We start from the raw sequence: 22,903 nt of genomic DNA, 5'->3' as shown, positions 1-22,903 counted from the left end.
TCACAATGTAACATGTTCCAGGATGTGGTTATAGCATCACTCATGTCTTACCTCATGTGCCTGCATTTTATATAATGTGAATATCTACAACACTGTGGTACATCTTGACTGACTGATATGAACTGACAGTAGTTTTGATTGTTAGGAACGAAATGATAGTGTGCACTTTTCTTTCATTAATACATGTACTTGTTCTGCTTGTTATCTGATTTCTACCTTCCATGATAGCAGGATTAAAGCAGAGAGGTGAACTTGGTGACAGGTGACCATATTCAATGTCTTTAGGAGGGCATGGTACAATGTCTGTAGGGGGGGCATGGTACAATGTGTGTAGGGGCTATGGTACAATGTGTGTAGGGGGCATGGTACAGTGTGTGTTATGGGACATGGTGGATGTGATATGTTGTACAATGTGTGTAGGGGGACATGGTACAGTGTGTGTTATGGGACATGGTGGATGTGATATGTTGTACAATGTGTGTAGGGGGACATGGTACAGTGTGTGTTATGGGACATGGTGGATGTGATATGTTGTACAATGTGTGTAGGGGGACATGGTACAGTGTGTGTTATGGGACATGGTGGATGTGATATGTTGTACAATGTGTGTAGGGGGACATGGTACAGTGTGTGTAGGGAGTGGTTGTACAATGGATGTGTAGGGGGACATGGTGTATTGTGTGGATGTGATATGTTGTACAATATGGCTTAGAAGCATTGTACGTTACCTTTGGGGCAGTGGTGCATTGTGTTTTTGAGGAAATGGTACATTGTGAGGTGTGCAACATTATACATTTTGTCTTAGGTGGCCTTGTACATTCTTTTATTCTTTTTCTTAATACAAACTAGTGTGTGATCCTGTTATATGTATGTAGATTTACATACTATCAGGATTTATTGTTTACACCGGAATTGCACTGCTTACTGGGGATTGTTTCAGGTTTGCCATAGAACTGTGTGAACCCATTCAAGTTAAAACAGTGGAAATTGCAAGCTTAGAGCTGTTTTCTTCTCAGCCGAAGACATTTCGAGTGTCCTTGAGTGACAGGTAAGTGTGGATATATCCTATGTCTTACATCAGTTCATTCCAAATACTGTCAACCAGTTCATTAAGATGACTCACACCAACTGAGCAGAACTAAATTGTGGAAGAGTGTTTCAAGGGCAGTTCAAAGAGATTCTGTGAATGCTGTTTGCAGGTTCCCAGCCAAAGATTGGCGGGAGTTGGGGGAGTATGAAGCGACACAGGAGAAGACAGCACAGGCCTTTCAGGTGGACGACCAGCAGTTTGTCAAGTTTGTCAAGGTGGAGCTGCTCAGTCACTACAACAATGAACACTTCTGCCCTGTTACCTTGTTCAGGTGAGTCACCCACATCTCTAGATAAATTGTATCACTGCATGATGGCCTGCTCATGCACAAATAGAACAATTTGTCTTGCAGTTTGAGACAAATTGAATGTTTCTGTAAAATATAAGTGAAATGTAATGTTTATGAATACTTGTATTGATTTTGTTGATCCCAATCAGTTGTGCGATATACATTGTGTGACATGTTAAAAGAACACTGCATTTACATGGCAAGTGAGCCTGGCGGAAAGATGGTCAATATATGGTAAGGGAATTTCTCTTTTCCAGAAATAACCTGTCATTGTCCAACTCACATTTTTAAAATGATTTGTACAGCATTGTTTTGAAACTCCCTCAGTTTATTTTTTAGGTTCAATCAAATGTGGGCCATTTGAATTATTGTTTGTGTGTACTCTCTTGTCAGAAGGGCATTGATACTTTGTAGACAAATATACAATCCTATTTCTGCTGGTCACTGAACAGTAATGAGTCACTGGTATGAGTGGCCTGCCTATGTCTCAGGGTAAGAGACACAATATCAGGTTACTGACATGCTATGTGCTAGGATCACAGGGCAGAGAGAGGTCATCATTAGGCTCTATGTTTTACAGAGTTCTGTATTGGTGTGCCAGGCTGAAACTGAGCACATACATGCTGTAGAACTTGGCAAATAAGGAAATATGGGATGTTTGTCCATGAATAATGTCATTATGAAAATATGAAAAATACAGATGAAGCAATACTTACAATCATAGTTCGTTTTCTCAGTGTAAACTTGTTCTTAACGATAACATCAAGAAGCAATGCCTATTCCCTTGTAGCGATTTCTGATTCCCCTGTACTTCCACCTACTTGAGATGTAGGTAGCAGGCTTTGAAGCCAGCATTCATCTTCAAAGAATCTTCTTTCAGAGTGTTTGGCGTACCGATGGCAGATGATGATGATGACAACCCCGAGAGCATAGAATCAACCAATTCAGAGGAGGAAACTGGTATGTATGGCAAGCAGTGCTTCCTTCATCCCAGGGTTTAACTTAGCTCAAATATGTCGGTCCAGTAAGCACAAATGTATAGAATGGACTCAGGAAATTGAATGTGTGGCATCCCAAGGGTTGACAATCATTTTCTGGACAAACATTATCAAGAATAATTATTATATAGATCACTACATTATTTCATAACACCCTCGTATTTCCTGCAAAGAGCTGAAAATTAGGGGTGCAACGATTCAATTTGATTCATCAAAAATTGAATCTGACATCTTACTTTCGATTTTCGATAACCATTATCACTATTTCCATTCGATATTTGAATATCTATTACAGTTGTGTTACACACAACGAGATGCCATTTTTATTAATCCAACTCAAGCAGTTTCGAGCGCTGGAGTCAGGCGAAACGCTAATTATCCAATGAGAATTGTCGTTAGTAGACATTGCCAAGTTGACGATGGATTTTATGCAAAAAAGCTTACTCACTTGAACTCTGAGAGTTAAATGAAATCTGATGTTTTTACTTGTATGAACAAATCGAATCGAATCAAAAATGATCGAATCGAGGTTCCTATCTTGAAAATCGATCGAATCCAGGTCTGGGTGAATCGTTGCAGCCCTACTGAAATTTTATTCACAGTTGTCCTATGGACCCTTAGTTTTCTAATTCAAGGTAAAATATGCCTCTGCTGTATGTTGGCATTCCCTGTCTCTTTCTAGTGCACATTGGAAATTAATATGTGACTGATTGTTGACATGATCTTTTTCATTATCTCACAATGTCAGTTATATGTACATTGCATGTTTCATCCATATTTCATTATTTGGATCAACTGAATATCCCCATGAAACAGAAAAGAACAGAACATTGTTGGAATTGTAACGATGTTCCTTTGTTTCCTAAGACCGCCTCCGTGGTGTAGTGGTTAGAGCGTCCGCCCGGGAGAGAGGAAGGTCGCGGGTTCGATCCCTGACCACGTCATACCAAAAGACGTTAAAATATGGTACTTGTTGGTCCCTGCCTGGCGCTCGGCATTAATGGGTACAACAAGGACTGGTTGGCTCGGAGTCAGTATAATGTGTCTGAGTGGGGTATTCATGCTTCACTGCGGCGTGGTATCTCAGTGGGCTAGCACAAAAAAACCAGCTTAAGTCTGGGCTAGTAAAAGCAGCCGCACATACACATGCACACACATGCACGTCATCATATGAGCGAAATATTCTCAAGCACAATTTCACCTCACCTTTGTTTCCTTTACAAAGATTGATAATAACTACAGAGAATCACCTTGATCACCTTCTGAATAGTATTGGGTCAGTCACTACAAAGTTTTCTTTAAGGTTTACAACGTAAAACTTTTGGTGCATCTATTTCATACTTCCTTCTGGGTATATACCTTATCTAGGATTGGATGAAAGTCAGGGGGTGGATCAGTATTCATTGGTTAAATACCACATCAAAAAAGAATCTGAAATAATTTAATGCTCAGAACCAAGATATTTCTGACATAAAATCTAGCACATTGAACAACAATTTAGGGCTCCAGAAGTATGTTACATGTTGCCTTGGGGTTATTACAGTTCTCCCATATAGCACCCTACCACTTGTCCTTGTCATCTGCAATAACGATCCAGGTGAGCCAGCTTTTTGACTGTTTCCAACAATTTGTGGCTTACGTTGTGAAGAGCTTGCCCTTTGCTGTTGCAGTGATCCTTCAGGATGGAGATGAAGATGAGGCCAAGGACAACTCAAGGAACCTGTTTATGAGTGCAAAGGGTAGGTTGTCAGATGCATGATGTACATGTTGCAATATCTCTAGGAGCAGCTCATTAATCAACAGCACCTGGATTCTGATATGTGATATTTTGAAATCGTAGAATGAAAATGACAAGTGCTTAAAATCGTTTTGAAAGAGAAACTTGGTGATGCATTTAAAAACGAATCACTTCGAGATTGAAATATTAACAGCAATTTAAATGAAAGCAACAGCAATTTTGAATATTTTGAATTCAAAGGGAATTTGGATGTGTATAATGATATATTACATTAGGGACCATTCATAATTTATGGCTGTGATGATGATTTAAGGAGGGGTCACCCATTTTGTTCTGGGAGGAGGGGGGGGGAGTCATCAATTTTGTACACATGTACTGGGGTGTTAGCAATTTTGTACATAAAAATATTAAAAATTATGGGAAGAGGGAGGGGGGTCATTGATTTTGTACATGATATGCAGGGGGGTGTCACTTAATTTTGTACGTAAATTGTAGGGGGGTAATTCACATTGTACATGCTTCTGCATAAAATCATCATTCCCCCCCTTGCCATAAATTATGAAAGATTCCTTATATTATATACAAAACTCCATCAAGATTGTAGAATAGTTTGATGCAAAACATTAACCAGACAGCCATCTTTCAGCTTCTTCAAGACATTTTCATATTTTTTTAAACTTATCCTATCTCACGACTTGCACCTCTCTCTCTCGCTTTGACTTTTAGTGGAACGACTGTAAACTTTTTTCCATATGCCTCCTTGTCCATTCGCCCGTGCACTCCATGCTGCTCTCCTTAATTAGCTTCCTAGTTCCTAATGAAGCTTGCAGCATGCTCCACTAATTGCCCACGTGACTACCATAAATGATCATTCTCTTTCTTGTCGCACGACTGTGTGGACATGCTGTATATTAGGGACATTATTTCACCCTAACATCATGGGGAAAACAGATAATCAGTCAAGGAAAAGGAAAGTTTGTGCTCAATGCAAGACGAATTATTCTTCCCTCGACCCTCACTCTTCTTGCAGTGACTGTATTGGTCAATGTAACTGAAACAAACGATGTAGCAAGTGTAATTCACTAAAAGATGAGGATTTTAAGGCCTACCTTTGTGTTTGCTGCCAGAGAATCGCCGATAGGGACAGGAAATCAACAGAATCTGATCCCACTCCCGCCAAGCGTATCAAGTTACATCGCCAGAAAATCGTACCTTCACGTAAGAGAGCGTCATTTGTGGTTCAAGAGGATTTTATGAACGCTTCATCAGATTCTAACTTATCTGAGGACGTTCGGCACCTTTTACGTGCGCATCAATCACCTCCTTCCATAGCGTCAGATCACTCGCGGGTGGTTGTGATCGATAATCCATCGTTGCCTGTCCCATCTACACTACCAGGGGACCTTAGATCAACACTATCATCTTCCAGATCATCGGTACATATCCACATCACCTGATCAATCCAGATCACCTAACCGATCCAGATCACAAAACCGATCCAGATCACAACTTCGAATGAAATCACTGGACAGATCCAGATCACCTAGCCGATCCACATCACCGAATCGATCCAGATCACAAGATCGAAGTAGATCACCGGACTGATCCAGATCACCTAACCAATCCAGATCACCGAATGGATCCAGATCACATCTTCGAATCAGATCAACGGACCGATCCAGATCACCAAATGGATCCAGATCACAACTTCGAATCAGATCAAAGGACCGATCCAGATCGCCGAATGGATCCAGATCACAACTTCGAATCAGATCACCGGACCGATCTAGATCACCTAACCGATCCAGATCACAACACCGATGTAGATCGCCGGAACGATCCAGATTGCAACTGCAAACCAGATCACCTTATAGATCCACATCACGATCACAGTTTCCAGTTAGTGCATTGAATCGATCCAGATCACTTTACAAATCCAGATCGTCTTACCGACCCAGGTCACCTATGCGATCTAGATCACCTTACAGAGCCATTGACCAATCGGGATCACAGTACAGATCCACATCTCATGGCTGATCCTATTCAGATGGTCGAAACAGAGCTCCAGTCAGAACCAGATCACCAACTACAACTGCAGCGACCCGGACTAGTTCTTCATATCATACCGGATCACCTAGCCATACTAGGGAATCCAGATCACCGGCTTACCAACCTACTTCGGTACTTACCACGTCGAGATCTCGATACAGTTCCTCTGACCGACGTTCGGGTGATCATTGTTCTGATACCACTAATAGGCCTACTGTCTCTTACGTTGTTCCACCTACACATTCTGATAATCCTTCGACTCACTCTAGGATCATCGCTAAGTCATGAGAACCTGATCACAATCCCACTCCTACAGCGACTCCGGATCTAAAAATGATGATCAGGGCCATAACCTCAGCCTGGAACCAAATACAGCCTTCTACTCCAGCCCATCCAGCTTCGGTAGCACCTGGCTCTTCATCTGGTCCACCTCCTGAGATTGATCCAGTTCAAATAGCCATGCCTGCATCTCCCACTCACTCTGAGTTATCTATCCCTGGGGGTAGCTTTGCAGCAGTTGAGACAGGTCAGGTACTCGTTCAGATTGTTTAGAAGCTCCAACTTCCACTGAGTACTTCAGCAGATGACCTGGATCACTCTTATACTCTTATGAACCTGTATTGGCCTTGTATTCTGAAATTATCCAGTACACTAAATGATGGTTTCAAGAGCCTGAAACGAATTAAGGACGGATTCTGCTCCCAGATATAATCCTTCTACCTCTCATGTCCACGGCCTAACAAAAATCTCCATGGCTTCAACAGTTGATGAGGACATTGGAACCCTGTGTGGCAAACAAGCTGCTTCGCCCTACGTTATTGAGGACCGACGGTAGGCTCACTTGGATTCAGCCGTGAGAAAGACGTTGCCATCAATTAGTTGCGTGATTGCGGCAGTCAACGCTGTCAACTCTGCTCTGGAGCATACTTACACTGATCAAGACGCTTACATCTGAGGATGCATGACTTTAGCTCTGGACCAGTTCCAAATTATCCTGGATCAGTTGTCTCATTTTTTTGGTTACACTCTTGCTGCTCGCCAATGTGGACCCCTTAACATCTCTTCATGGGAGGAGCGAACTGTTTCGCCAGCCATGGCTTACTGACTCCCTCTTCAATGGCAGCATCAAAGAAGTATCTACTAAATTTGATAAAGAAACCCACTTTCAAGTCTCGATTGAACTGTTGAAGATACAGAAGTCACAGCTCCAGGACTCATTAAAACAGCGTTGAACTGCACAGTTCACCCCTACCAATCCGGATCCGTACGTCAAAAACCTGCTACTTCACGGTTACCAGCTACCCGTTATTGGCAGTCCACCTCTGACGTCACATCCGGCTCATCGCTCATATCCTGTGGACCAGCTTCAGACTCTGCAATCCACAATAGGTACGCTATTAGACAAACTCGTGATAGAGCTCTTAGGTCCATCGCCCCTCACTCCAGGATTCTACTCCCCCCATCTTTTGGTTCCAAAGAAAAATTCCAACAAACTCCTGCTCATCTTCAATATGAAGTTGTTCAATGCCCGATTCCTGCTTCCACCGCCTTACTTCAGGATGGTGTCGATCAACCTTTTACGCACCATCCTGAAGAAGAGAGAAGATTCATTGCAGGCTCAACAGGATGCATTCCTCCAGCACTGTCTCATCGTGAAATTGGAACACGAACTTTGCATTCCTCCAGCACTGTCTCAGGCGAGAACTTTACGGCAGTGGCAGGAGCTACTGGGCCTTCTGACATCAGCTCAAGCCTTAACGTACAGAGGCCAGCTCCAATTTCGGCTGGTACAGCGATTTCTACGCCCGTATTTTCAGACCCGTTATCACAGCCTCAAATAGATCTGTTCGCCACAAGGTTTCAACAACCAACTTCCAAAGTTCGTATCACCAATCCCTGACCCCATAGCTTGGGACATCGACGCGCTGGCAATATCATGGGAGGGTCTCAATGCCTACGCGTTCCCCCCTCCAGCTCTGTACCAAAAGTAATACAGAAATTATTGGTCACCAGCAACATACTACTGCTTTTGGTCGCACCCTTCTGGCCAGCGAGAAGTTGGTTCGTCAACCTAAGAAGCCTGGCAGAACCAAACCCAGCACCGCTCCCCAACTGGGATGACCTACTTCTTCAACCTCACTCGGAACTGCGCCACAGGTCACCTCAGACCCTCAATCGACACGTTTGGCGCATCTTCAGAGATCTCTCATAGCTAAGGGCTACTCTCGCCGAGTGGCCACAGCTATCACTTCAGCGCATCGTACTTCAACCTGTTCCTTGTACGACAACAAGTGGAAGAAGTTTGAAGACTATTGCTAGGTTGGGGGAATTGCATCTCCCACTTCCACCTCTGCTCAGGTCATTGCTGAGTTTCTCCAGCATCTCCGCACTACTAAAAAACTCAAGGGTACTATGTTAGCTACCTACTTAGCCGCCATCAACTCGAGTTTGGCTACCACCACAGGCACGAAGATTTCCACTGTTCCCGAGTTGCAGAGTCTACTACGCTCCTATAGACTCTCTGACCAGTCTAGGAAGTTCAGACCTCCGGCCTGGGATCTGTCCATCGTCCTTCATCATATGATTTCTACAGACTATGAACCTTTAGAAGACAAGGACTTCGAACAAGTGACATTCAAGACATTCTTCCTGGTAGCTTTGGCTACCACTGCTGGTATATCTGAACTGCACGCGCTTGATGTCAATCAGGTGCGGTTCGAGCGGAAGAAGCATGGCAAGGCTTTCCTGGGTCTCCGCTGGGACTTCATTGCAAAAAACCGGGCAACCAGACCGGATGTTTACCATGCTCTCTCTCCCTTCCCCCCTTTAATTACGGGGGTACCTTGTAAATCGTGGCAAGGCAAGGCCTACTTGCCAAGTTGCTTCCCTTGTCTTGTACAAGGTTGCGGCCGAACACCACATCGCTCGGGAGCACGCATCTCCCATGGAGTCGTTGTGCTTAGTAAGCCAAGGGGTTCCGGAGAACCCACTACAAGCATAGGAGTTGAGTGCATGCATAACAGGCCTCCCTTGTACATCGCTATCTACGATTGTCATCAGTCGACACAGCTCCAAGACCAGCTGCTCGACTGTCCAGACAGAAGGGTAATCTGCGGCCAGCTGTCCAACCGTGGGACAAGTGCAAGTCATGAGATAGTATGAGTTTAAAAATTTGAAACTTTTAATATAAATTGTATATTTATATACTTATCCTATCTCACGTGATGGATGCCCGCCCACCCTCACCACTACTCAGATTACAACGTTGGCTCCAAGATGAGAATGATCATTCATGGTAGTCACGTAGGCAATTAGTGGAGCATGCTGCAAGCTTTATTAGGAACTAGGAAGCTAACTAAAGAGAGCAGCATGGAGTGCACGGGCGAATGGACAAGGAGGCATATGGAAAAAAGTTTACAGTCATTCCACTAAAAGTCAAAGCGAGAGAGAGAGGTGCAAGTCGTGAGATAGGATAAGTATATAAATATACAATTTATATTAAAATTTTCAATTGTAACTTTCTGCATTATACTGCCAAATACCTGACTGTCAGTTGGTGAAACTAGATACTTATTCTTCAGACACAGTTATGAACTTGGTAAAGAAGGTATTGAATGTGGATGAGGCTGAGCAGAGCACAACCGGAAAACCCCCAAGTAAGACACTTGTCTACTGTCACTAAATTCACAATGCAGCTGCCAAATTTCATCAATATATTGCCAGGGTCTGATTGTCTCATATTGGTGTCCGTATTTGTCATCATGGAGTCTCTGAATAGCTCCTTTGAAGAAACTAGTCACTGAAAGTGAAGGTGAATATTGACATCTTGTAGTGCTTTTTAAAGGGGCACTGATCTAGAGTGATTCATCAGGACTGGTTGATGCTGTTGTTATTTTCTCGTAGGTACTGAGATGATATCCCATAAGTGTATACTGGTTCCTGCTCTCTGCTGTGCCACCTGTAAGGATTGTATATGGGCATATCCTCACATTGATCAAACAAAGATGAGATACACCTTCGTCTCGGAATTAATTGGGAAATATATCCGTCTAGTTTAATATGATAACAATTCCAAATAATGGGAAGTTAAATTTGATCGGTTTGGCAATATTTGTAACTTCACCTCAGTTTTGCTCATTGTATAAAATTGAAAAACATACTGTAATAAAGGAAATATATTTGCCTTTACCTTTCAGAAAGTAAATTGCTATAATACTGGCAGGATATGTTGCACTACACTGGTTTCAGATTAATGATGGCGTTTAGGTTCAGAATTAATCTCTTCTGAACCTAGAAGTGACAATACCAGTCTGAAGTGCATGTAACTTTCATATTCAGTTAGTTACAAGCATAAGATGGGATGGTTTAGACATTTTAGTTGTATGTCAGTATATTGTCATCTTATGAGTAATCAGGAATAGCTCATTGCTAACCCGTGTCTCTCATTATCGAATCGGTTTTGTTAAGTTCAGTCCAGGAACACAAAAGAAAACAGATTGAAACTGTGGGAATGACATTTCACTCTTGATGTTGTAAACATGTGCCCATTTTCATGTTTGTTGTTTTGTGCCTTAAAACATAGTTGAATATTTCTCCTATTGCAGGTGAGAAAGATGTTGGATTGAACTACTCTCATGATGGCCTCCTGCTACCCTGCGTGCCAGAAGAAGACGGCAAGTAAGTACAAAGCATGCTTCGTATGACCCAGTACAATAAGACAACGTGTGCAATAATACAATCCTCATTCTATCATGACATTTCAGAATCCTGCAATTCTGATCAGCTGGCAAGTAGCATCAAATTCATGTCACACTATTCTTGTTGATGACAGCATTGCGGAAAGAAAATGTCATCAGACACTGGTGTGTCGAAATATAAGCGAGCTTCAAAATTACTAGAAGTTATTCTAGATGTAACACAACTTCAGTAACAGTAGATTTTAGGCAGAATATCAACATACAAAAAAGTAGTCAAACTTCAGTATCATTATGAGAGTTTGTCATTTTGCAGCTCTCCCTGAAAACTTGGATGTCATGTAGAATTTAGACTTTCAAATATGTTATAATCTACTGTGTTATATTCACATTTAGAAGAATTATTTATTCTAACTGACTTCATTGAAAGGTACGGAAGCGTAGTAGGGCCATGGTGAAAAACATTTTTGTGTCACTATCTCCTAACGTAGGAGGTATTAAGTCCTACGTAGGACATAGTATCTCCTACGTAGTACTTAATATATCCTTGTTAAGGTTCGGATTATGAAGTATGGTTATTAAGTTGAGAAATGTTTGGCTATGCAGGACGTTAGATAGTCGAAATGTGAGTCAGTGAATATTCATGACACTAACGCAGTGTTACTATACAGTGTTATTGTGTGTGTATTACGTTAGGGTGACGTGGACCCTGTTCTAATTGCAGTTATGGAGGTTTGGGTATGGTTATGTTTAATCTATTCACACACACACACACACACACACACACACACACAAACAGAGGTGTGGGTGGGATGGTTGGGGTGAGGTTCTTATATGGAACTCGGGTTATAATACGACCTCTGCAAGTTGTTGCTTGTCTTCAGATGGGGCTAGGTTGGATCAGATGCAACGCTCATTTGCGGCTCGTTTTTTTCGTAATTGTTTACAGGTTGACTTGACTTGGGTTGAAAAGTGTTGAGTGCGACGTAAAACAATACTAAATTCAAAAAGGCCAAGAATTGTCATTATAGTTATTTGTATAAATATAAGGGTATACGTACGCATAGATTGCCACCGATAGTCTAAGACACGTCAGTACACGCAGATTATGACTCATGTGCAACGACCTCTGAAATATCCAACGCATAATAGTAAAGTGTAACAAAGTGCAACATATAACAGTGAACTAACTGCAATGCGTAATAGTAGAGCAAACTGAACGCAAGGCAGTAAAGTATAACAGTCGGTCCAACACAGTAATGTGCAACAAGTAGTTGAACACATGACTCTAATAGTGAAGGAAACAGTAGACTCGAATAGTAAATGAAACACATGATAGTAGTGAGTGAGTGAGTTTAGTTTTACGCCGGACTCAGCAATATTCCAGCTATATGGCGGCGGTCTGTAAATAATCGAGTCTGGACCAGACAATCCAGTGATCAACAGCATGAGCATCGATCTGCGCAATTGGGGACTGATGACGTGTCAACCAAGTCAGCAAGCCTGACCACCCGATCCCGTTACATGATAGTAGACTCTAAAAGTAAATGAAACACATAACTGTAGACTCTAACTGTGAATGAAACGAATGACTGTAGACTCTTAACAGTGACTGAAACAGTGAAACAGGTGATTGTGTGCGTGTCTGGGGATTTAAGTCGACCATTTCAGATTAATGTATATAAATGTATATCGATCATCTCCTACAGGAGATACTAATTCCTACATAGGAGATATTAAGTCCTACGTAGGAGATACTAAGTCCTATGTAGGAGATAGTATGTCCTACGTAGGAGATACTAAGTCCTATGTAGGAGATACTAAGACCTACGTAGGAGATGCTAAGTCCTATGTAGGAGATACGAATTCCTACGTAGGAGATAGTATGTCCTACGTAGGAGATAGTATGTCCTACGTAGGAGATACTAAGTCCTATGTAGGAGATACTAAGACCTACGTAGGAGATGCAAAGTCCTATGTAGGAGATACTAATTCCTACGTAGGAGATACTATGTCCTACGTAGGAGATACTAAGTTCTTTGTACGAGATACTATGTCCTACGCAGGAGATAGTAAGACCAAAAAATGTTCACCGTAGCCCTACTACGCTTCCGTAGAAAGGGATGGAAAGCATTGACAGAAAGAATATTGTACTGTAGTGTAGTGAACTAACCAGGGTTCATCCTAATGTCACTTGTCCTCCAGAGAGTTGAGCTGTAGGATTAACCAGGGTTCATCCTAATGTCACTTGTCCTCCAGAGAGTTGAGCTGTAGGATTAACCAGGGTTCACCCTAATGTCACTTGTCCTCCAGAGAGTTGAACTGTAGGACTAACCAGGGTTCATCCTAATGTCACTTGTCCTCCAGAGAGTTGAACTGTAGGACTAACCATGGTTCACCCTAATGTCACATGTCCTCCAGAGAGTTCAGCTGTAGGACTAACCAGGGTTCACCCTAATGTCACTTGTCCTCCAGAGAGTTGAGCTGTAGGATTAACCAGGATTCACCCTAATGTCACATGTCCTCCAGAGAGTTGAGCTGTAGGACTAACCCGGGTTCACCCTAATGTCACTTGTCCTCCAAAGAGTTCAGCTGTATGACTAACCATGGTTCATCCTAATGTCACTTGTCCTCCAGAGAGTTGATCTGTGGGACTAACCAGGGTTCACCCTAATGTCACTTGTCCTCCAGAGAGTTGAGCTGTAGGACTAACCAGGGTTCATCCTAATGTCACTTGTCCTCCAGAGAGTTGTGGGAGCTGTAGGATTAACCAGGGTTCATCCTAATGTCACTTGTCCTCCAGAGAGTTGAGCTGTAGGACTAACCAGGGTTCACCCTAATGTCACTTGTCCTCCAGAGAGTTGAGCTGTAGGACTAACCAGGGTTCACCCTAATGTCACTTGTCCTCCAGAGAGTTGAGCTGTAGGACTAACCAGGGTTCATCCTAATGTCACTTGTCCTCCAGAGAGTTGAACTGTAGGACTAGCCAGGGTTCAACCTGATGTCACTTGTCCTCCAGAGAGTTCAGCTGTAGGACTAACTATTGTGGTGACTGGCACGGTCAGATGTGTCATCTATACACACCTGAATGTTTGGTGACTGTAAAGTCATATCTTCTAAAGGGCATCGTATATTGATCACTTTGTTCAGTTGTATATATTGTTAGTGCCCTGGAGGATTGCATTTGAGACTGATAGACTTTGGTATATTTCAGAGTTAGTGAGGTGAAGTTGAAGAGTGATGCAGATGTTCCCACAGTGGCAGTCCCTCAACCCAGCATCCAGCCAGGACCAGCAGGTGGGTGCTGCTTACAATAGGCATGGACCAGCTAAAGTGTTGGAGACATGTCTTGGATGAGTGTTTTCAATGTGCTGTAGCTGCTGAAGGCGACATCTATGCCAGCAGTCTTCAGGCAACCTGGTGGTTGATGGTTCCTTCTTATTGGATGGTTGATGGTTCCTTCTAATTGGATGGTTGATGGTCCCTTCTTATTGGATGGTTGATGGTTCCTTCTTACTGGATGGTTGATGGTTCCTTCTTATTGAATGGTTGATGGTTCCTTCATATTGGATGGTTCATAGTTCCTTCTTATTGGATGATTGATAGTTCCTTCATATTGGATTGTTAATGGTTCCTTCGTATTGGATGGTTAATGGTTCCTTCTTATTGGATGGTTGAGAGCTCCTTCATATTGGATGGTTGATGGTTCCCTCATATTGGATGGTTGATGGTTCCTTCATATTGGATTGTTGAGGGTTCCTTCATATTGGATAGTTGAGGATTCCTTCATATTGGATGGTTGATGGTTCCTTCATGTTGGATGGTTGACAGTTCCTTTATGTTGGATGGTTGACGGCTCCTTTATGTTGGATGGTTGAGGGTTCCTTTATGTTGGATGGTTGAGGGTTCCTTCATATTGGATGGTTGACGGTTCCTTCATGTTGGATAGTTGAGGGTTCCTTCATGGAGGATGGTTGATGGTTCCTTCCTATTGGATGGTTGATGTTTCCTTCATATTGGATGGTTGAGGGTTCCTTCATATTGATTGGTTGATGGTTCCTTCATATTGGATGGTTGACGGTTCCTTCATATTGGATGGTTAATAGTTCCTTCTTATTGGATGGTTGAGGGTTCCTTCATATTGGATGGTTGAGGGTTCCTTCTTCTTGGATGGTTGAGGGTTCCTTCCTATTGGATGGTAGAGGGTTCCTTCATATTGGATGGTTGAGGGTTCCTTCCTTTTGGATGGTTGGGGGTTCCTTCATATTGGATGGCTGATGTTTCCTTCTTATTGGATGGTTGAGGGTTCCTTCATATTGGATGACTGATGTTTCCTTCTTATTGGATGGTTGAGAGTTCCTTCATTTTGGATGGTTAATGGTTCCTTCAAATTGGATGGTTGATGGTTCCTTCATATTGGATGGTTGATGGTTCCTTCATATTGGATGGTTGATGGTTCCTTCATATTGGATGGTTGAGGGTTCCTTCATGTTGGATGGTTGAGGGTTCCTTCATTTTGGATGGTTAATGGTTCCTTCAAATTGGATGGTTGATGTTTCCTTGATATTGGATTGTTGAGGGTTCCTTCATATTGGATGGTTGATGGTTCCTTCATATTGGATGGTTAATGGTTCCTTCATATTGGATGGTTGATGTTTCCTTCATATTGGATGTTTGATGGTTCCTTCTTATTGGATGATTGCTTGTTCCTTCATATTGGATGGTTGAGGGTTCCTTCCTATTGGATGGTTGAGGGTTCCTTCAAATTGGATGGTTAATGGTTCCTTCATATTGGATGGTTGAGGGTTCCTTCATATTGGATGATTGATGGTTCCTTCATATTGGATTGTTGAGGGTTCCTTCATATTGCATGGTTGATGTTTCCTTCTTACTGGATGGTTGATGTTTCCTTCATAGTGGATGGTTGAGGGTTCCTTCATATTGGATGATTGATGGTTCCCTTCATATTGGATGGTTGATGGTTCCTTCATATTGGATGGTTGATGGTTCCTTCATATTGGATGGTTAAGGGTTCCTTCATTTTAGATGGTTTATGTTTCCTTCATATTGGATGGTCGATGGTTCTTTCATGTTGGATGGTTAATGGTTCCTTCATATTGGATGGTTGATGGTTCCTTCTTATTGAATGGTTGATGGTTCCTTCTCATTGGATGGTTGAGGGTCCTTCATATTGGATGGTTGAGGGTTCCTTCTTGTTGGATGGTTGAGGATTCCTTCCTATTGGATGGTCGAAGGTTCCTTCATATTGGATGGTTGAGGGTTCCTTCCTTTTTGATAGTTGAGGGTTCCTTCATATTGGGTTGAGGGTTCCTTCCTATTGGATGGTTGAGGGTTCCTTCGTATTGAGTGGTTGATGGTTCCTTCTTATTGGATGGTTGATGGTTCCTTCATATTGGATGGTCGAGGGTTCCTTCATATTGGATGGTTGAGGGTTCCTTCCTTTTGGATTGTTGAGGGTTCCTTCAAATTGGATGGTTAATGGTTCCTTCATATTGGATGGTTGAGGGTTCCTTCATGTTGCATGGTTAATGGTTCCTTCATGTTGGATGGTTGATGGTTCCTTCTTATTGGATGATCGATGGTTCCTTCATATTGGATGGTTGACGGTTCCTTCATGTTGGATGGTTGATGGTTCCTTCTTGTTGGATGGTTGAGGGTTCCTTCATATTGGATGGTTGAGGGTTCCTTCATGTTGGATGGTTGAGGGTTCCTTCATTTTGGATGGTTAATGGTTCCTTCAAATTGGATGGTTGATGTTTCCTTCATATTGGATTGTTGATGGTTCCTTCATAATGGATGGTTGATGGTTCCTTCATATTGGATGGTTAATGGTTCCTTCATATTGGATGGTTGATGGTTCCTTCATATTGGATGGTTGATGGTTCCTTCTTATTGGATGATTGCTTGTTCCTTCATATTGGATGGTTGAGGGTTCCTTCCTATTGGATGGTTGAGGGTTCCTTCAAATTGGATCGTTAATGGTTCCTTCATACTGGATGGTTGAGGGTTCCTTCATATTGGATGATTGATGGTTCCCTTCATATTGTATGGTTGATGGTTCCTTCATATTGGATGGTTGATGGTTTCTTCATATTGGATGGTTAAGGGTTCCTTCATTTTAGATGGTTGATGTTTCCTTCATATTGGATGGTCGATGGTTCTTTCATGTTGGATGGTTAATGGTTCCTTCATATTGGATGGTTGATGGTTCCTTCTTATTGAATGGTTGATGGTTCCTTCTCATTGGATGGTTGAGGGTCCTTCATATTGGATGGTTGAGGGTTCCTTCTTGTTGGATGGTTGAGGATTCCTTCCTATTGGATGGTCGAAGGTTCCTTCATATTGATGGTTGAGGGTTCCTTCCTTTGGATGGTTGACTGGTTCCTTCATATTGGACGGTTGAGGGTTCCTTAATATTGGATGGTTGAGGGTTCCTTCGTATTGGGTGGTTGATGGTTCCTTCTTATTGGATGATTGATGGTTCCTTCATATTGGATGGTTGACGGTTCCTTCATATTGGATGGTTGATGGTTCCTTCTTATTGGATGGTTGAGGGTTCCTTCATATTGGATGGTTGATGGTTCCTTCATATTGGATGGTTGATGTTTCCTTCATATTGGATGGTTGATGGTTCCTTCATGTTGGATGGTTAATGGTTCCTTCATTTTGGATGGTTAATGGTTCCTTCTTATTGGATGATTGATGGTTCCTTCATATTGGATGGTTGATGGTTCCTTCTTATTGGATGATTGAGGGTTACCTTCATTTTGGATGGTTAATGGTTCCTTCTTATTGGATGGTTGACGGTTCCTTCATGTTGGATGGTTGAGGGTCCTTCATATTGGATTGTTGATGGTTCCTTCTTATTGGGTGGTTAATGGTTCCTTCATATTGGATGGTTGATGGTTCCTTCTTATTGGATGGTTGAGAGTTCCTTCATATTGGATGGTTGATGGTTCCTTCATATTGGATGGTTGAGGGTTCCTTCATATTGGATGGTTGAGGGTTCCTTCATGTTGGATGGTTAATGGTTCCTTCATTTTGGATGGTTGATGGTTCCTTCTTATTGGATGATTGATGGTTCCTTCATATTGGATGGTTGACGGTTCCTTCATGTTGGATGGTTGATGGTTCCTTCTTATTGGATGGTTGATGGTTCCTTCATATTGGATGGTTGAGGGTTCCTTCATGTTGGATGGTTGAGGGTTCCTTCATTTTGGATGGTTAATGGTTCCTTCAAATTGGATGGTTGATGTTTCCTTCATATTGGATTGTTGATGGTTCCTTCATATTGATGGTTGATGGTTCCTTCATATTGGATGGTTAATGGTTCCTTCATATTGGATGGTTGATGTTTCCTTCATATTGGATGTTTGATGGTTCCTTCTGGTTGGATGATTGATGGTTCCTTCAGATTGGATGGTTGAGGGTTCAGGGTTCCTTCAAATTGGATGGTTAATGGTTCCTTCATATTGGATGGTTGAGGGTTCCTTCCTATTGGATGATTGATGGTTCCTTCATATTGGATGGTTGAGGGTTCCTTCATATTGCATGAGTTCCTTCCATATTGCATGGTTGATGTTTCCTTCTTACTGGATGGTTGATGTTTCCTTCATATTGGATGGTTGAGGGTTCCTTCATATTGGATGATTGATGGTTCCTTCATATTGGATGGTTGATGGTTCCTTCATATTGGATGGTTGATGGTTCCTTCATATTGGATGGTTAAGGGTTCCTTCATTTTAGATGGTTGATGTTTCCTTCATATTGGATGGTCGATGGTTCTTTCATGTTGGATGGTTAATGGTTCCTTCATATTGGATGGTTGATGGTTCCTTCTTATTGAATGGTTGATGGTTCCTTCTCATTGGATGGTTGAGGGTCCTTCATATTGGATGGTTGAGGGTTCCTTCTTGTTGGATGGTTGAGGATTCCTTCCTATTGGATGGTCGAAGGTTCCTTCATATTGGATGGTTGAGGGTTCCTTCCTTTGGATGGTTGAGGGTTCCTTCATATTGGACGGTTGAGGGTTCCTTAATATTGGATGGTTGAGGGTTCCTTCGTATTGAGTGGTTGATGGTTCCTTCTTATTGGATGATTGATGGTTCCTTCATATTGGATGGTTGATGGTTCCTTCATATTGGATGGTTGATGGTTCCTTCTTATTGGATGGTTGAGGGTTCCTTCATATTGGATGGTTGATGGTTCCTTCATATTGGATGGTTGATGTTTCCTTCATATTGGATGGTTGATGGTTCCTTCATGTTGGATGGTTAATGGTTCCTTCATTTTGGATGGTTGATGGTTCCTTCTTATTGGATGATTGATGGTTCCTTCATATTGGATGGTTGATGGTTCCTTCTTATTGGATGATTGAGGGTTACCTTCATTTTGGATGGTTAATGGTTCCTTCATATTGGATGGTTGACGGTTCCTTCATGTTGGATGGTTGAGGGTCCTTCATATTGGATGGTTGATGGTTCCTTCATGTTGGATGGTTGAGGGTCCTTCATATTGGATGGTTGATGGTTCCTTCCTTGTTGGATGGTTGAGGATTCCTTCCCTATTGGATGGTCGAGGGTTCCTTCATATTGGATGGTTCAGGGTTCCTCCATATTGGGTGGTGGATGGTTCCTTCTTATTGGATGATTGATGGTTCCTTCATATTGGATGGTTGACGGTTCCTTCATATTGGATGGATGATGGTTGCTTCTTATTGGATGGTTGAGGGTTCCTTCATACTGGATGGTTGATGGTTCCTTCATATTGGATGGTTGATGGTTCCTTCATGTTGGATGGTTAATGGTTCCTTCATATTGGATGGTTGATGGTTCCTTCATATTGAATGGTTGATGGTTCCTTCTCATTGGATGGTTGAGGGTCCTTCATATTGGATGGTTGAGGGTTCCTTCTTGTTGGATGGTTGAGGATTCGTTCCTATTGGATGGTCGAAGGTTCCTTCATATTGGATGGTTGAGGGTTCCTTCCTTTTGGATAGTTGAGGGTTCCTTCATATTGGATGGTTGATGGTTCCTTCATATTGGATGGTTGATGGTTCCTTCTTATTGGATGATTGATGGTTCCTTCATATTGGATGGTTGATGGTTCCTTCATATTGGATGGTTGAGGGTTCCTTCATATTGGATGGTTGATGGTTCCTTCTTATTGGATGGTTGAGGTTTCCTTCATATTGGATGGTTAATGGTTCCTTCATATTGGATGGTTGATGTTTCCTTCATATTGGATAGTTGATGGTTCCTTCATATTGGATGGTTGATGTTTCCTTCATATTGGATGGTTGATGGTTCCTTCATCTGGGATGGTTGATGGTTCCTTCTTATTGGATGATTGATGGTTCCTTCATATTGGATGGTTGATGATTCCTTCATATTGGATTGTTGATGTTTCCTTCATATTGGATGGTTGATGTTTCCTTCTTACTGGATGGTTGATGTTTCCTTGATATTGGATGGTTGATGGTTCCTTCATATTGGATGGTTGAGGGTTCCTTCATATTGGATGATTGATGGTACCCTTCATATTGGATGGTTGATATTTCCTTCATATTGGATGGTTGATGGTTCCTTCATATTGGATGATTGAGGGTTCCTCCATATTGGGTGGTGGATGGTTCCTTCTTATTGGATGATTGATGGTTCCTTCATATTGGATGGTTGACGGTTCCTTCATATTGGATGGATGATGGTTGCTTCTTATTGGATGGTTGAGGGTTCCTTCATACTGGATGGTTGATGGTTCCTTCATATTGGATGGTCGATGGTTCTTTCATGTTGGATGGTTAATGGTTCCTTCATATTGGATGGTTGATGGTTCCTTCTTATTGAATGGTTGATGGTTCCTTCTCATTGGATGGTTGAGGGTCCTTCATATTGGATGGTTGAGGGTTCCTTCTTGTTGGATGGTTGAGGATTCGTTCCTATTGGATGGTCGAAGGTTCCTTCATATTGGATGGTTGAGGGTTCCTTCCTTTTGGATAGTTGAGGGTTCCTTCATATTGGATGGTTGGGGGTTCCTCCATATTGGGTGGTTGATGGTTCCTTCTTATTGGATGATTGATGGTTCCTTCATATTGGATGGTTGACGGTTCCTTTATATTGGATGGTTGAGGGTTCCTTCATACTGGATGGTTGATGGTTCCTTCTTATTGGATGGTTGAGGGTTCCTTCATTTTGGATGGTTAATGGTTCCTTCAAATTGGATGGTTGATGTTTCCTTCATATTGGATAGTTGATGGTTCCTTCATATTGGATGGTTGATGTTTCCTTCATATTGGATGGTTGATGGTTCCTTCATCTGGGATGGTTGATGGTTCCTTCTTATTGGATGATTGATGGTTCCTTCATATTGGATGGTTGATGATTCCTTCATATTGGATTGTTGATGTTTCCTTCATATTGGATGGTTGATGTTTCCTTCTTACTGGATGGTTGATGTTTCCTTGATATTGGATGGTTGATGGTTCCTTCATATTGGATGGTTGAGGGTTCCTTCATATTGGATGATTGATGGTACCCTTCATATTGGATGGTTGATATTTCCTTCATATTGGATGGTTGATGGTTCCTTCATATTGGATGGTTGATGGTTCCTTCATATTGGATGGTTGATGGTTCCTTCATATTGGATGGTTGAGGGTTCCTTCATGTTGGATGGTTGAGGGTTCCTTCATTTTGGATGGTTAATGGTTCCTTCAAATTGGATGGTTGATGTTTCCTTGATATTGGATTGTTGAGGGTTCCTTCATATTGGATGGTTGATGGTTCCTTCATATTGGATGGTTAATGGTTCCTTCATATTGGATGGTTGATGTTTCCTTCATATTGGATGTTTGATGGTTACTTCTTATTGGATGATTGCTTGTTCCTTCATATTGGATGGTTGAGGGTTCCTTCCTATTGGATGGTTGAGGGTTCCTTCAAATTGGATGGTTAATGGTTCCTTCATATTGGATGGTTGAGGGTTCCTTCATATTGGATGATTGATGGTTCCTTCATATTGGATTGTTGAGGGTTCCTTCATATTGCATGGTTGATGTTTCCTTCTTACTGGATGGTTGATGTTTCCTTCATAGTGGATGGTTGAGGGTTCCTTCATATTGGATGATTGATGGTTCCCTTCATATTGGATGGTTGATGGTTCCTTCATATTGGATGGTTGATGGTTCCTTCATATTGGATGGTTAAGGGTTCCTTCATTTTAGATGGTTTATGTTTCCTTCATATTGGATGGTTGAGGGTTCCTTCCTTTTTGATAGTTGAGGGTTCCTTCATATTGGACGGTTGAGGGTTCCTTAATATTGGATGGTTGAGGGTTCCTTCGTATTGAGTGGTTGATGGTTCCTTCTTATTGGATGGTTGATGGTTCCTTCATATTGGATGGTCGAGGGTTCCTTCATATTGGATGGTTGAGGGTTCCTTCCTTTTGGATTGTTGAGGGTTCCTTCAAATTGGATGGTTAATGGTTCCTTCATATTGGATGGTTGAGGGTTCCTTCATGTTGCATGGTTAATGGTTCCTTCATGTTGGATGGTTGATGGTTCCTTCTTATTGGATGATCGATGGTTCCTTCATATTGGATGGTTGACGGTTCCTTCATGTTGGATGGTTGATGGTTCCTTCTTGTTGGATGGTTGAGGGTTCCTTCATATTGATGGTTGAGGGTTCCTTCATGTTGGATGGTTGAGGGTTCCTTCATTTTGGATGGTTAATGGTTCCTTCAAATTGGATGGTTGATGTTTCCTTCATATTGGATTGTTGATGGTTCCTTCATAATGGATGGTTGATGGTTCCTTCATATTGGATGGTTAATGGTTCCTTCATATTGGATGGTTGATGTTTCCTTCATATTGGATGGTTGATGGTTCCTTCTTATTGGATGATTGCTTGTTCCTTCATATTGGATGGTTGAGGGTTCCTTCCTATTGGATGGTTGAGGGTTCCTTCAAATTGGATCGTTAATGGTTCCTTCATACTGGATGGTTGAGGGTTCCTTCATATTGGATGA

At 42.0% G+C, this 22,903-nt stretch overlaps 1 protein-coding gene across 2 annotated transcripts in view; it reads left to right on the top strand.

Annotated features, from left to right (window-relative positions):
* LOC124253294 (SUN domain-containing ossification factor-like) overlaps window positions 1-22,903 on the top strand; it is a 67,309-nt gene that overhangs the window by 26,712 nt on the left and 17,694 nt on the right. For both annotated transcript variants that reach the window (XM_046687039.1, XM_046687038.1), the window contains exons 5-11: window positions 941-1,048; window positions 1,200-1,361; window positions 2,260-2,339; window positions 4,048-4,116; window positions 9,746-9,820; window positions 10,769-10,841; window positions 14,073-14,155. In XM_046687039.1, the coding sequence (XP_046542995.1) occupies window positions 941-1,048; window positions 1,200-1,361; window positions 2,260-2,339; window positions 4,048-4,116; window positions 9,746-9,820; window positions 10,769-10,841; window positions 14,073-14,155 (650 nt within the window). The remainder of the gene's footprint in view (window positions 1-940; window positions 1,049-1,199; window positions 1,362-2,259; window positions 2,340-4,047; window positions 4,117-9,745; window positions 9,821-10,768; window positions 10,842-14,072; window positions 14,156-22,903) is intronic.

This window comes from Haliotis rubra, unplaced genomic scaffold, assembly GCF_003918875.1.
Source record: "Haliotis rubra isolate DU_JTF1 unplaced genomic scaffold, ASM391887v1 Scf538, whole genome shotgun sequence".
Classification (NCBI taxonomy): domain Eukaryota; kingdom Metazoa; phylum Mollusca; class Gastropoda; order Lepetellida; family Haliotidae; genus Haliotis; species Haliotis rubra.
This window is presented reverse-complemented; position numbering and strand designations above follow the sequence as displayed.